Source organism: Nelumbo nucifera, chromosome 6 (genome assembly GCF_055504915.1).
Source record: "Nelumbo nucifera cultivar China Antique chromosome 6, China Antique-T2T, whole genome shotgun sequence".
Lineage (NCBI taxonomy): Eukaryota > Viridiplantae > Streptophyta > Magnoliopsida > Proteales > Nelumbonaceae > Nelumbo > Nelumbo nucifera.
In genome coordinates, this window is record NC_142654.1 from 11,294,221 (window position 1) to 11,306,825 (window position 12,605).

Consider the following 12,605-nt stretch of genomic DNA (forward strand, 5'->3'; position numbering starts at 1 on the left):
AACCAATGATAATGCCTCACACCAATCATAAAATGTTTGATCCCATAGTAAAAGGTTGAACCGTTGTAGGGCCCATATATTTTATGACTAGTGTGGAGCATGAATCATTGTTCTAAAATCCCATTGAAACAGATATCCCCTTTGGCTAATCCTATCCGGTGAACATTTATGAAGCATGGCCTTAGAAGAAACCGTGCAATCAGGGCTTCCAATCCAACATCAATAACATCTCCCAGTAAATTTAACATATGAGGGGGAGAGGGGAGGGGTTTTATAGACATTGCATAACCATGGGAAATTATAAACACCTTCTTGAGCCACTCTACTCGTACCACACTTTGTATCACTTATTATGTAACCAATCATGAATGAATATGTCCGTACACTTGGGATATGCTAGTACATTGGTGTGTTCATTCATGATCGATAACATAATAAGTGAACACGGTGGTGTGAGCAGCAAATCCCAGCTCCTCTATATGACTTTCTCCCACACAAGCAAAAAAATTTGGACTTCATTTGATTGCAGTGCAAATTTCATTTGTACTGGTGTAAATGGATTGAGTGTAAATTCTGGTTTACTTTTCTTCACTTTTCTCCTATTAGACAATAGACTATAGATCGTCTTTCCAGGTAATGGGAGGAGGCAGTTAAAGCTAACTGGGAAAGAGAAGGGCCTTCAACAGGGAATGCATTCAGTAGTTATATATTGTGGAGATTCAAACTTTTTGCTGCCCTCAAGCCATCTAAACAATTAACCCAGCCAGTCAAATATCAAAACCATCTATTAAGAACCGTGATCATTTGTATGTGTAGGATGACTTTAGGCTGCGTTCGGTTGTAGTGCAATCTTATTTGTATTAGTACAAATGTATGGGAGTGCAAATAAAAAGAACACAAATTCTGGTTTAATTTTGTTTTGGATTTTATTTTATTTTGTTTCACGTTTTATTTTACTTCATTTGTACTGCAATCAAACAAAATAAGATAAAATTTGAAACAAAAATAAATCAGAATTTGCAACCAAATCATTTGTACTACCATAATTTTGTATCAGTGCAAATTTATTTTCACTACAGCCAAATCAGCCGGAATATATGCCAATGTAGTATGGATTTGGATCAATCCCATACCAGGCCGGAATTCACTCCAAACCGAGCCCCACCTACACCTGATTAAAGGAAATGGAACACCAAATTCAACCCAACCTGTCCCACAACAGTGCACCTACACTCAACCAAAACCAAGGCAAACCTATAAATGCTGCACTGCTACTATCTCAACGGGTCAGATCCGGTATAGATCTATCTCAACCCAAACCCGATTTAAGACTGGTCCCAAGTCAGATTGATGCAGGTAAGGTTCAAAATTTCGACACCAAACTAATTGTATGTATAGGGTACAGATTACTAATACATCCCTTTCACCGTACCAACATGTATCAATACTTTTGAATTTGGATGCAAGGTTTTTAAAACCGAATTGGTCTATGAACCAGTCAAGGGTCCGTTTCCAAGTATAAAAAATAAAAAATGGTCAATATTGTTAAACAGTTTGGATGGTTCGAATGGTTTAAACACCCGAATCAGTGGTTTTTATTGACCAAATTAATGATTTTTTGACAAAATTTTAATTTTGGGGATCGATTCCATTTTTCCAGTTTGACCATTCGGTCCGATCCAGTTTAGAAAACCATGCTTGGATGCAGATTTACCTCTTAACCCGATCCACTAACATCCCTAGGTATTCTGTATATGGGAGGCCATGAATTCTCCCACTTCAATGCTCACACGAGTCTTTCCTCTCCTTTCTTAAATCATATTTATATGTTAATTAAAGCATAAAAAATTACAACAAAATCCTTCCGGTGTAGGCTTGGGATGGGTGCATGTGAGTTTTGGTCAGGCTTAGATAGGTTATTTAGGTCTGAAAGTCTTCTTGCAAATGATTTATAATTTTATCTTTTATTTTGGTTACATGGAGAAATTGCACAATTCTTTTCGGTATTTAATAGTATGTCTGGATCCCTAGGGGCTGTAATTCTTTTTTCCTTTTTTTTGTAGAATAAGATAGCATCACACTAATAATTCTCTTTCAAAGTCAATGGTAACAGGATTCGAATCCGCACCTCCATTAATTTATATCATCATTCATTTCATTCTTTATATCTTTTTTTTTGTAGATAATTTCACTTTTTTTATATCTCACAATTGTTTAAATACTACAAAACAATATCTAATGATATTTTATTTTGTTATGAAACCTTTCATACTCCTTAAACACATTTTATTAATTGATATGCACATAAAATCATTTTCCACTTCATGAAATCAACTTTATATCAATATATTGTTTTTTTTTTTCTGATTCAACGGAAATAAGACTACAAAACTAGATCCAATTTCTACCAAAAGAAAAAAAAATCCAATAGAATCAGATGGATTTGTCATATGGGAATGATGACGATAACAGCCTTAGGGCCTGATTAGGAAGGCTGATGCCATGGTTTTCAAAACCGGACAGGACCAGATGATTGGACTGAAAAAACCGGAAACCAATCAGGTGACCAATTTCGGTTTTCTTCAAAACCAGAAATTTGCTTAAAACCATTGATTTTGATCAGCAAACCACTGATCTTACCAGTTAATCGTTCGAATCATTTTGACCGTTTTTTATTTTATAAATTTTTTGTCAAAATGGTCGGACCGTTCGATTCGAACGATCGGACCATTCGACCTGATAACCGAATCCGAATCATTTTTAAAATCCAAGGCTGATGCATTGATTGAGCTGCTTTTATTGAGCCATTTGAAAATAGGGGTGGATGTTGTCAAGCCGAGGGTCATTCAGATTTTGATAAATTCTCAATTTGAATCCACCCAAAGTGCACCCTTAATTTGAAGAAGTTACTAAAAGAGCCTGCCAAATTTTTGCTAATATTTGGGCTTTTTGAAATTTTTCATCAAATATAAGCATGCTGGGCTCACTTTACAAAGCCAGAAACTGTTTGTACCACATGCACATGGAAAGTTTAGAAGCTATGCTTGGTGAAAAACCTGGAAAGAACAAATACATTTTAATTCAGCTAATAGATAGATTTTATGGTGAAGCTAAGGCTGTGTTTGGTTGCAATGCAAATAAATTTGTTTGTATTAATGCAAAATTATGGCAGTGCAAATGATTTGAGTATAAGTTTTACTTGATTTTTTTTTTCAAATTTTAGCTTATTTTATTTGATTACAAATAAAGTAAAATACAAAACAAAGTTAAACCAGAACTTGCATTTTTTTTCATTTGCACTCTTATGTACCTGTGCTAATACAAATAAAATATTGCACTCCAACCAAACGCAGCCTAATGTTCAATGCAGCTCAATCAAAGCTGAATACATTTTAATTCAAATGGGCGCCACATAAACAGCTTATAAGTTATATTTGGTGAAAAATCTGAAGAACCCAAAGCAGCTGCCGTTAGTCATTCATTAATCACTTCAAAGACTGTCCGTCCGGTTCAGCTTCTTTGAATAGTTTATCTGGAGGGCTTCAATTCTTCAAAGCAGTTGAACCAGTTTAACTGAGCCTTCAAATCTTCCCTCCCAAACCGCCAAACGGGCCCCTTAATGTTAAAACGACGCTATCGCTGAGAACCGTAGAATGAAAAGATGGTCCCAGAATCACACGGTTACGAGCTGTCCATGATTGCTCTGGAGTCCGGAGGGTGGAGGCCCGGGCTTTAATCGAGCCCATTTAACTAACGGTCAAAATTTACCGTCAACCCACACGTAAGATCCATCTATTCGAACACAAACTGTGCATAAAAGGCACGCGTATGATGGCAAACCGATATCCACTATCCAGTCACGGTCTGATACACAGACGAGTTCACCGGACTCAGAGAAGAGGCAACGCCAAACATGCATTATTGGGTTCGAGCCGAGTCTTCTGATTTTGGTGGAACTCTCCCCCAGCCTCGAAGGCAACCATTTCTTTCCATTCCTCCCTTTTCTTTAATGTGTGCTTTTGTTTCCTGTGAAATTATAGATTCAAACCTTAAATTTTCTTTTGATTCTCAGTGGCCACACTGCAGTCAACGTCGGGAAATCGAAGGTCGTCGTGTTTGGTGGCCTCGTCGACAAGAGATTTATCAGCGATCTCACGGTCTACGACACTGGTACTTTTTTTCTTCTTTCAATTTATTGCCTCCAATTTCACTCTAAATTCGTTCCTTACTCTTGGATACTCGGAATTAGGAGTTCTTGAATGTAATTGCATTCTTTTGGTTTTGTTCATATATGCTGATACCTGTACGTTGTAGAACTCGACCTGAAGAATTGTACTTGTACCTCGAGTCAAGATACTGAAAATTCTGTTGTTTTCCCCCTTTGCTAGTGCCTATTTGAACTTTAACTTGAAAACCTCTTCATTGCCTAATTGACCTAAATATAGTATGAATATAACTTTTGATCGAAGGTAGCAACCCATTCGCCCATATAACTATCAGGAACCTCGGATTAAGGGTTACTTGGGAATGTAACAGAGTAAAGCTTTGAGTGGTTTCTGGTGTTTGTTTTTGAATTTTGTCTTACAAATGAGTAGGCTCATGGTGATCTAGTTCAATGTACACATATACAAGTATTTGGATGTGGAATACCACACCTGCAATCAAGGATATGCATGACGTTAGTCATCTAAGAGTAAATTACTGCACAAACAAACCACCTTGATGCACTTCAATTATGAGAAAAAATTGGTTTACCCAAACCTGAAGAATCACCCCTCTTTGAGTGATGGTGATAATCTCTCACAGTTATCCTATGATGTTCCTTGAAGATACAACCATGCCATAAAGGCATTCTTAGTCCATTCATTTGTAATGTGCTAACGCATACAAAAAAATATGTGACTTGATGTGTGTAATAGAACAAATTAACTTATCAAATGGCTTGCAAGGGTGGCATGTACTTCTGACAGAATATGGTGGCCCGTCATGTAGTGTATGTATGCAGGTATCTTAATGCTGCATTAGTAATTCATAAAAATATAGACAACCAAATGTGCATAATAGAATCAATTAACTCACCCAATGGTGCATACTTCCAATGGAATATAGTAGCCTAACCTGTATTCTATGTATGCATATATTTGAATTCTATTTGGCAGCTTTGGATCTAACTCTGGTTGAATTTGTTTTATGCTTCAGATAACAAATTATGGTTCCAGCCAGAGTGCACTGGGAATGGATCTGATGAACAGGTAGTGGGTCCAAGCCCACGGGCCTTTCATGTTGCCGTTGCCATTGACTGCCATATGTTCATTTTTGGTGGGCGTTCTAGTGGAAAAAGGTTTGTTTATATCAATGTGACTTTGCATTATTTAATGAATCGTGTTATCCATCTATTGATGGATGAAACTGGATCTCCAGGTTGGGCGATTTTTGGGTCCTTGATACCGGTAAGAATTTGTTTATGCATTTCATTTAAGAGTGCATACACATTGAATCTGACATGCCAGGCATCCGGATCCTAGTAATCCATCTGTCCTATTATCTGCACTATTTGATAGGTGGTGCAGATTCTTGATTCACATAGCCTCAAAATCATACTGAGATAATTTTGAAATGTCATATTGGGTGTTATTTAGGAGCCATTACTTGGTGTGATGGTAAAGTCTTGGGCTGTCAAGCATGAGAGCGCAAGTTTGAGTCTGAGAGCAACCACTTCATGCCAAAAGATGCCAAAGGTTAGGACCATATCCAGTCCACCCCTCCAAAGACCCCAAATAGCTGGGACCAAGGTAATGGCTGCTGATCAAAAAAATAAAAAATAAAAAAGCATTGGGTAATTACCTTTTATATCAGTTGTTAAAAAATGTACTGTTAATGGATGCTAAGAAGGTAAAAGGGTTGCTTACAATATGACATTCTGTAGGCCAGCATAAAATTTGAAATTTAGTAATGTCTGGATGCCTTGCATGATCAAATCCTATGTTTGTCATAGCTGGATATTTATCATGTACTATTTTCTCTGTATAAATATGAAATTTGATAGAACTTACTGCCATTTTTCATTTCTTGTCACATTTTGGACACACAAAATAAAAAGAAAAAAGAAAAGGAAAAGGAAACGTACAGTTACCATTATTCTGTGCACTCTTTTTTTTTTTTGAGTGTCTGGGAGCAATTAGGGATGTGTTTGATTCAGATATCTGGCAATGGACGGAGCTTACTGGTTTTGGTGACTTGCCTTCACCACGAGACTTTGCTGCTGCTTCAGCCATTGGAAACCGTAAAATTGTTATGTGGGTATTCATCCAACAATACTAAATCCATTCTGGAAATGGATATTTTCCTGTGATGTAGTCTTAACTAGACATTTAATAAAGAGTGCAGGTATGGTGGATGGGATGGTAAAAAGTGGTTGTCAGATGTGTATGTCTTGGACACAAGTAACTTCTTTTTCCTGTGATTCTGGTGTTCTTCCTGATTTTCAGTTTCATATTTGTGTGGTGATATATTAAATTTCCAACACAGGTTTAATCTATTTGTTGCATGATGTGTTTTGCAACAGTATCACTTGAATGGATGGAATGGTCAGTTTCTGGATCACTGCCACCACCTCGATGTGGTCATACAGCAACTATGGTTGAGAAACGATTGCTTGTCTTTGGCGGCAGAGGTGAGCTCTGTTTTTCATCATCCTATTTCCTTTTGATAATTGATTATTTTGCTAGCTACTTTCGGATGCGCATTACCTATTACATTAATTCCTTGTTTCTGGATTTCTTTCTGCTTTTGCAATATAAGGGTTGTAATATGGTTGCTTAGATTCAATATTAATGTTTTTATGTCAAGTTTTTTTTTTCCCTGTTTTTGATGATAAAATTTCACTATTAAGAATGCATTACATCACCAAAGTAGGCATGCATTTCAAATGGACAAACATCAAATTGGGGAAGAGTGCTTGTGCTTGATGTCTCTAATGCATGCCTTATTTGGAAGTATTTGTTATTTTTGCTTCTTCCTTTGATCTATTGGTGCTTGTTCCTTTATTTCTATTGTTAAGATCGTCATCCTTATCACAGTTATTCATTCTGATTTTTCTTTCTATTTAATCACTTCAAAATGTTGGCCATCAATATTTTGATGCTTTTGGAACTTAAGTAGTTATTGTCTGTTGCCATAGTTTACATTTTTTTACTTGGAGTTTTCTTAGGCCTGTCAATGGGTTGGGTCCAACCTGACAGACCCGAACCAATTGGACCAGTTCTGGTTTCGGGAACTGGAGCCGAGGGGTTGGTTCTGGGTCCTGATATAGGGTCCCGATTACTATCGGTTCGGAACTGGTTCCACATAGCACCGGGCCAATTCAGACCCGGCCCAGTATATATATAATGTATAATATATTAAATAAATAAATAAATTATACAAATATACTATACATATGTATAATATACTATACATATTTAATATATATTAAACATAAATATTTATTTTTTATTTATTATAATTGGGTCTGTTGGGTCAGACCCGATTGTCTCGAGAACCGGTCGGTTCGGTTCCGGGTCCAAAAATTACAGACTCTACCGGGTCTGGTTCCTCGACATTTCATGTTGGGTCGGTTCCGGTTCCAGCTCGTTCTGACCCAGACCTGACCCGTTGACAGCCCTAAGTTTTCTGATACTTCCCATGAAATTTCCATTTAAGAAGGTTCTAAAATATCTTTATAAGGAATTCATAGGATCACGTCATTACCATATTAGTCTTGATATTTCTGATGTTTGCCACAAAACTTCCTATTTAAGGTGGTTGCAAAATATCTATAAAAGCAATTCACAGAATTTACATCATAAAGTTCAGGATATATTCCATATGTCAATATTTTGAAAATACTGGGAAAAAAAGAACTTGCATCATGATGTGGCTGAAACTGGTATATTATTAATCTATCATATTTAATAAAATCTCAATTTGTTACTGATAAAAAAGTGGCTGAAATTAGTGGATTTAAAGTAACTGAAATGAGAACTTTGTTACTTGTTAGGCTTGTTACTATATGTGGTGTGGTTATCTTTATGGTATTTTAGTTTTTAATTACTAAGCATGCCCATATTACATGTTATAGCATTCCAAGTAGAAATTTCATTTGGTTGTCAATAAAATATGAGAAACAAAAGAACATTAGAACAACATAAAAAAGAATATCATTTTTTTTATGCTTAACTGAGTAGAGAAAGTATATATATATATATATATATTTCCAATTCACTTGTAGTGGGCTTACCACCCATCTTGTACTTAGATTTTAAATTCTTGCATTTTCAGATAGTTTTGTAAGGACAATGTAACTCTCTTTTAGAAAGTTTCTGGAATCTAAAAAATCCTATTGTAGGTTCAACCCACTTTCTTATACTGACCAAATGCCTCTATTCAGAAGTCTCTCTCTCTCTCTCTCTCTCTCTCTCTCATGCTGTTTCAAAATTTAGCATAAAATTTGGCACAAAATTTCTGAATTCTGCAGGGTTGAAATTTACCTCAAGATTGAAATTGCAACTTACTAGCATCCAGTTGTCTTTATCTTTATCTGATACTAAGTTGTTATTTCAACTTTGTTAGGAGGTGGTGGACCAATCATGGGTGACCTGTGGGCTCTGAAAGGTCTTATTGAGGAAGGTAATAATATCTCCTAACAAGTTCTTATTAAAAAACTTTCTCCTATTATTTATCAAGAAAAACTTTCTCCTATGAAAAAGGAAATAAATAGAGTAGCATGTCTATTGTTTCTGTGTTTCTATAATAAAGAAAGTAGACACTTACTGAATTCATTAGCAGCAGAGGCAATGGACATATATGTCTCTCTATGAAATAGTTAGCACTTAGTAGACAATTTTTTGATAATGGTTAAATAGAATGAAGAAGAGTTTCACCCTTTGACCTATCTAAAATTCTGAGTACCTCTGTTAACAAGTTTGCTGATTTCAAATTAGTTCCTATCTTTGCTTTGGGTTAACCTACATAGCTTTGTGGATTCAAGTGAAGGTGCTCTTGAGAGGGTGAGATGGTTAAAGAAATGCCTGATTGATCATTTTGTCAACTCTGAACCTGACGAAGTGGAGGTTTTGAGATGGGTCAGATTGGAGTGGAATTTGAAAGAAAATATTCAGGCGAGAAAGCTAAATGCTGGTTTCTTTCTTTTTATTTTGAGCAGCAAGGAGGAGGCGAAGTCTTGGAACGTGAATATGCTAAAGTTAGGTTACCAGATCTCAAGCTGGGAAGATGGAACTTGCTAATGGGGGCAGTTCGAGAAGTGGGGTTGATGGACCAAGCAAGAGGAGGTCACGCGAGGCTTTAAGTGGCCAGGCAAGACAAGAACCTAGCTTTTTAAGTAGGCCATTAGAGGATGGTAATTTCTGTCCATTGTCTTCTCCGTCCATTCTTTTAGAAAACATTGGCTCGAAGAGGGATTTTATACAGAGCTGCCTGTGGGCTGATTCTCAAGGTTCATCACACTCGATCATAAGCGAATCGTTTTCACCCCAAGGGTGGATGACAGGTGAGGGTTGGCACAACTATGCATCTGAGGATGAAAAAGGTGACAAAATTTAAAAATTGGTACCCCCAGTCCGTTAAAGGAAAAAGGAAGGAAGAGATTTAGGAGTGGGTGATTACTAGGTTTGTTCATTCTGGTGATTTGTGAGTCAAGTACTCGAAGATTGAGACATCTTCAGAAAAGATTGGCTCCCAAGTAATCTTAGTGTCTACTAAGGAAACCAAGTCGGTCACTATTCTGAGGATGTTCTGTACTCGAAGATTGAGACATCTTCAGAAAAGATCGGCTCCCAAGTAATCTTAGTGTCTACTAAGGAAACCAAGTCGGTCGCTATTCTGAGGATGTTTTGTACTTTGAGGAGGTGAAGATCAGAAGCCTGGGCGTCGACTTGGGAAGGAGCAAATCTGAGGAGGGTGAACAGATCAATGAAATAATCAGAAATAAACCCCACAGTTCAAGAAATCATAGTATTGTGCATGTGACAGATTTTCTCTAGGCTAAAACTCAGCCTGACAGGAGCAGTGCCTACAAAACAGTTCAAATGGGTTTATAGGAGGAAATGAACGAGAGACAACGGGACGTATGGTATTGATCATAGGGGGACATCGGGCAATTTCAGTCATCAACCTCCCTGATGCCGAAGGAGCAGCAGGAAAACAGATCGAGTGGTGGTGATTCCAAGTCTGTGGAGAGACAGATGCTGCCAAATGATAACAGTAGTGCTGGGGGGCCTCCAAAAAATAGTGGATAGAGAGGTTTCAGTTGGGAAAATCTTAGGTCTGTTATTTTGGGGTGGTGAGGAGTTTCCTAGAAGGGATTTTGAGGAGTTTGAAAGGAGAAGAAAGGAAGAGAAATTAAACAAAAATGCCCGACCAAAAAGAGACAAGATATGGGATGAGGTCGTTTCAATCCAGGATGACTTGGTCACAGAGGAAGACTGAAGTCATGGCTGTGGCAAGGGGGGGTTTATGTTTCCTGTTTTGCTGATGGGCTATGTTTTACTAGGGATTGGTTTGGGGTCTTTGCCTTGTTTCTTAGCTTGGAGTTGATTGGGTTTCCTTTTTGTCAACAAGTTATGTGGGTTTTGGGCTCTCAAAGGGACTTTGAGACTGATTTTCTTCTCTTGGTGATGTCTTATCACCTCCCTGATGTATCTTTTTTATTTTTAATAAAATTTTACCTTTACTCTTCAAAAAAAGGTTGTATCTTGTTTTATTGGTTAGAGGAGGATTCGGTGGTTTTGATAGATTGAATTCAGAAGTTTAATGTACTAATAGAAATGGCAACGAGGTGGGTTTGAAGCATGGCACCCAACATCCCTCCTTGTCCCTGCCCCATAGCCAAAATTCCCTACCCCATCCCTGCCCCGTTTCTAGTGGTGGCATGGGTTCGAGGCAGGGCACTCCTCCTCATCGGGGATGGAGATTTGGGGTATTTTAGAATAGGATTATGAGAATATGGGGGTATTTTAGAAATTGGATTATGGGATCCTAGTGCATAGAAGAACTCAGGGGTAGTAGTAAGAAATGATGATTTAATAGTGGATAAATGGATTGGCAAAACAGGATTCATGTAGCCAACTCTATATGGTTGGGATAAGGCATGGATGATTATGGGATCCTAGTGGTCTTAGGAATTTGGGGGAAATTCAGGGATATTTTAGCAATTAATATCCGAGTGGGCCCCCGATTTTATGGGGAAAAATTTCATCTCTAGGAGCCGATAGGGCAAAAGATTAGGAGGCTGGAGGAGGAAGATGATGGGAGTCGAAGAGTCGGGGATTTGGACAATCATGCAGAGGATAGAGATGAGGATCAAGGGAGGTTGGGGGCAAAAAAGGAACTTCATGGAAAAGGGATGAGAGAACTTTAGTTGAAGAGGGACACCTATTGGGAGATTTCGTTTTTTTTATATAAATTTGTTGGGAGAATTTAAGAAGGGGGAAGTTATCAAAAAGATTAAAGGGGCTCTTGACAGTGTGGCCGGCCAGAAATAAGAGAAAGAGAAGAGAAGAGAAGAAGAAGAGAGAAGGGAGAAGAGAAGAGAAGAGATTGGCAATGGAACAGTGCTGGCGGTGCCAGCTTTTATTGTATTATATAGGGCGGCAGAAATAAGAAGGGAAAAGACCCTTGTGCCCCTGCTGTAAGTGAGTACAATAACAAACATAACAAAAATAAAAAAATAGAAATAAAAAACGCTTTAACTAGCCAAACAGACCCTAACACAAATAACTAAATTATTTCAACACTCCCCCTCAAGTTGGAGCATAGATGTCAATCATGCCCAACTTGTCACACAAATCATTGTGTCGCACATGATGAAGACCTTTGGTGAAGATATCTGCAAGTTGTTCTTCTGAGCTGACATATGGAGTGCACACTTCTCCATTTACAAGTTTCTCTCTAATAAAATGCTTGTCCACTTCAATGTGTTTCGTCCTATCATGCAAGATTGGATTAGCAGCAATATTGATGGCAGCTTTATTGTCACAGTAGAGTGACATAGGATTGCTCACTACAAAACCCAGTTCACCTAACAGATTTCTTATCCACATGATTTCAACAACCCCATGAGACATCGCTCTATATTCTGCCTCAGCACTAGATCTAGCCACCACACTTTGTTTTTTACTTCTCCATGTGACCAAGTTTCCTCCTACAAAGGCACAATATCCACTGGTAGACTTTCGGTCATCGACTGCTCCTGCCCAATCAGCATCAGTATATACTTCCACCTTTAAGTGACCATGTTTCTGGAACAACAAACCAGCTCTGGGAAACTTCTTGAGGTATCTAAGGATCCTCTCTACAGCTTCAAAGTGAGTTGTCCTAGGGTTGTGCATGAACTGACTAAGGACACCCACTGCATAAGCAATATCAGGCCTGGTCATAGACAAATACAAAAGTCTCCCTACGAGTCTCTGGAACTTCTTCACATCTTTCAAAAACTCCCCCTGACTGTCTCCTAGATGATGATTAGATTCAATTGGTGAGTCAATTGGTTTTACCCCCAACTTGCCTGTATCTTCTAGTATATTTAGTACATATTTCCGTTGGGAAAT

General features: G+C 37.8%; 1 protein-coding gene across 2 annotated transcripts in view; it reads left to right on the forward strand.

Moving 5' to 3' along the window:
- Window positions 1-3,815: 3,815 nt before the first annotated feature.
- LOC104587831 (Galactose oxidase/kelch repeat superfamily protein) overlaps window positions 3,816-12,605 on the forward strand; it is a 45,696-nt gene continuing 36,906 nt past the window's right edge. The window contains exons 1-8 of one of the 2 annotated variants that reach the window (XM_010245572.3): window positions 3,816-3,975; window positions 4,073-4,170; window positions 5,200-5,341; window positions 5,422-5,450; window positions 6,200-6,296; window positions 6,388-6,443; window positions 6,566-6,673; window positions 8,611-8,667. In XM_010245572.3, coding sequence (XP_010243874.1) covers window positions 3,914-3,975; window positions 4,073-4,170; window positions 5,200-5,341; window positions 5,422-5,450; window positions 6,200-6,296; window positions 6,388-6,443; window positions 6,566-6,673; window positions 8,611-8,667 — 649 coding nt within the window. In that variant the 5' untranslated portion in view covers window positions 3,816-3,913. The remainder of the gene's footprint in view (window positions 3,976-4,072; window positions 4,171-5,199; window positions 5,342-5,421; window positions 5,451-6,199; window positions 6,297-6,387; window positions 6,444-6,565; window positions 6,674-8,610; window positions 8,668-12,605) is intronic. The other variant, XM_088889321.1, reaches the window with a different exon arrangement.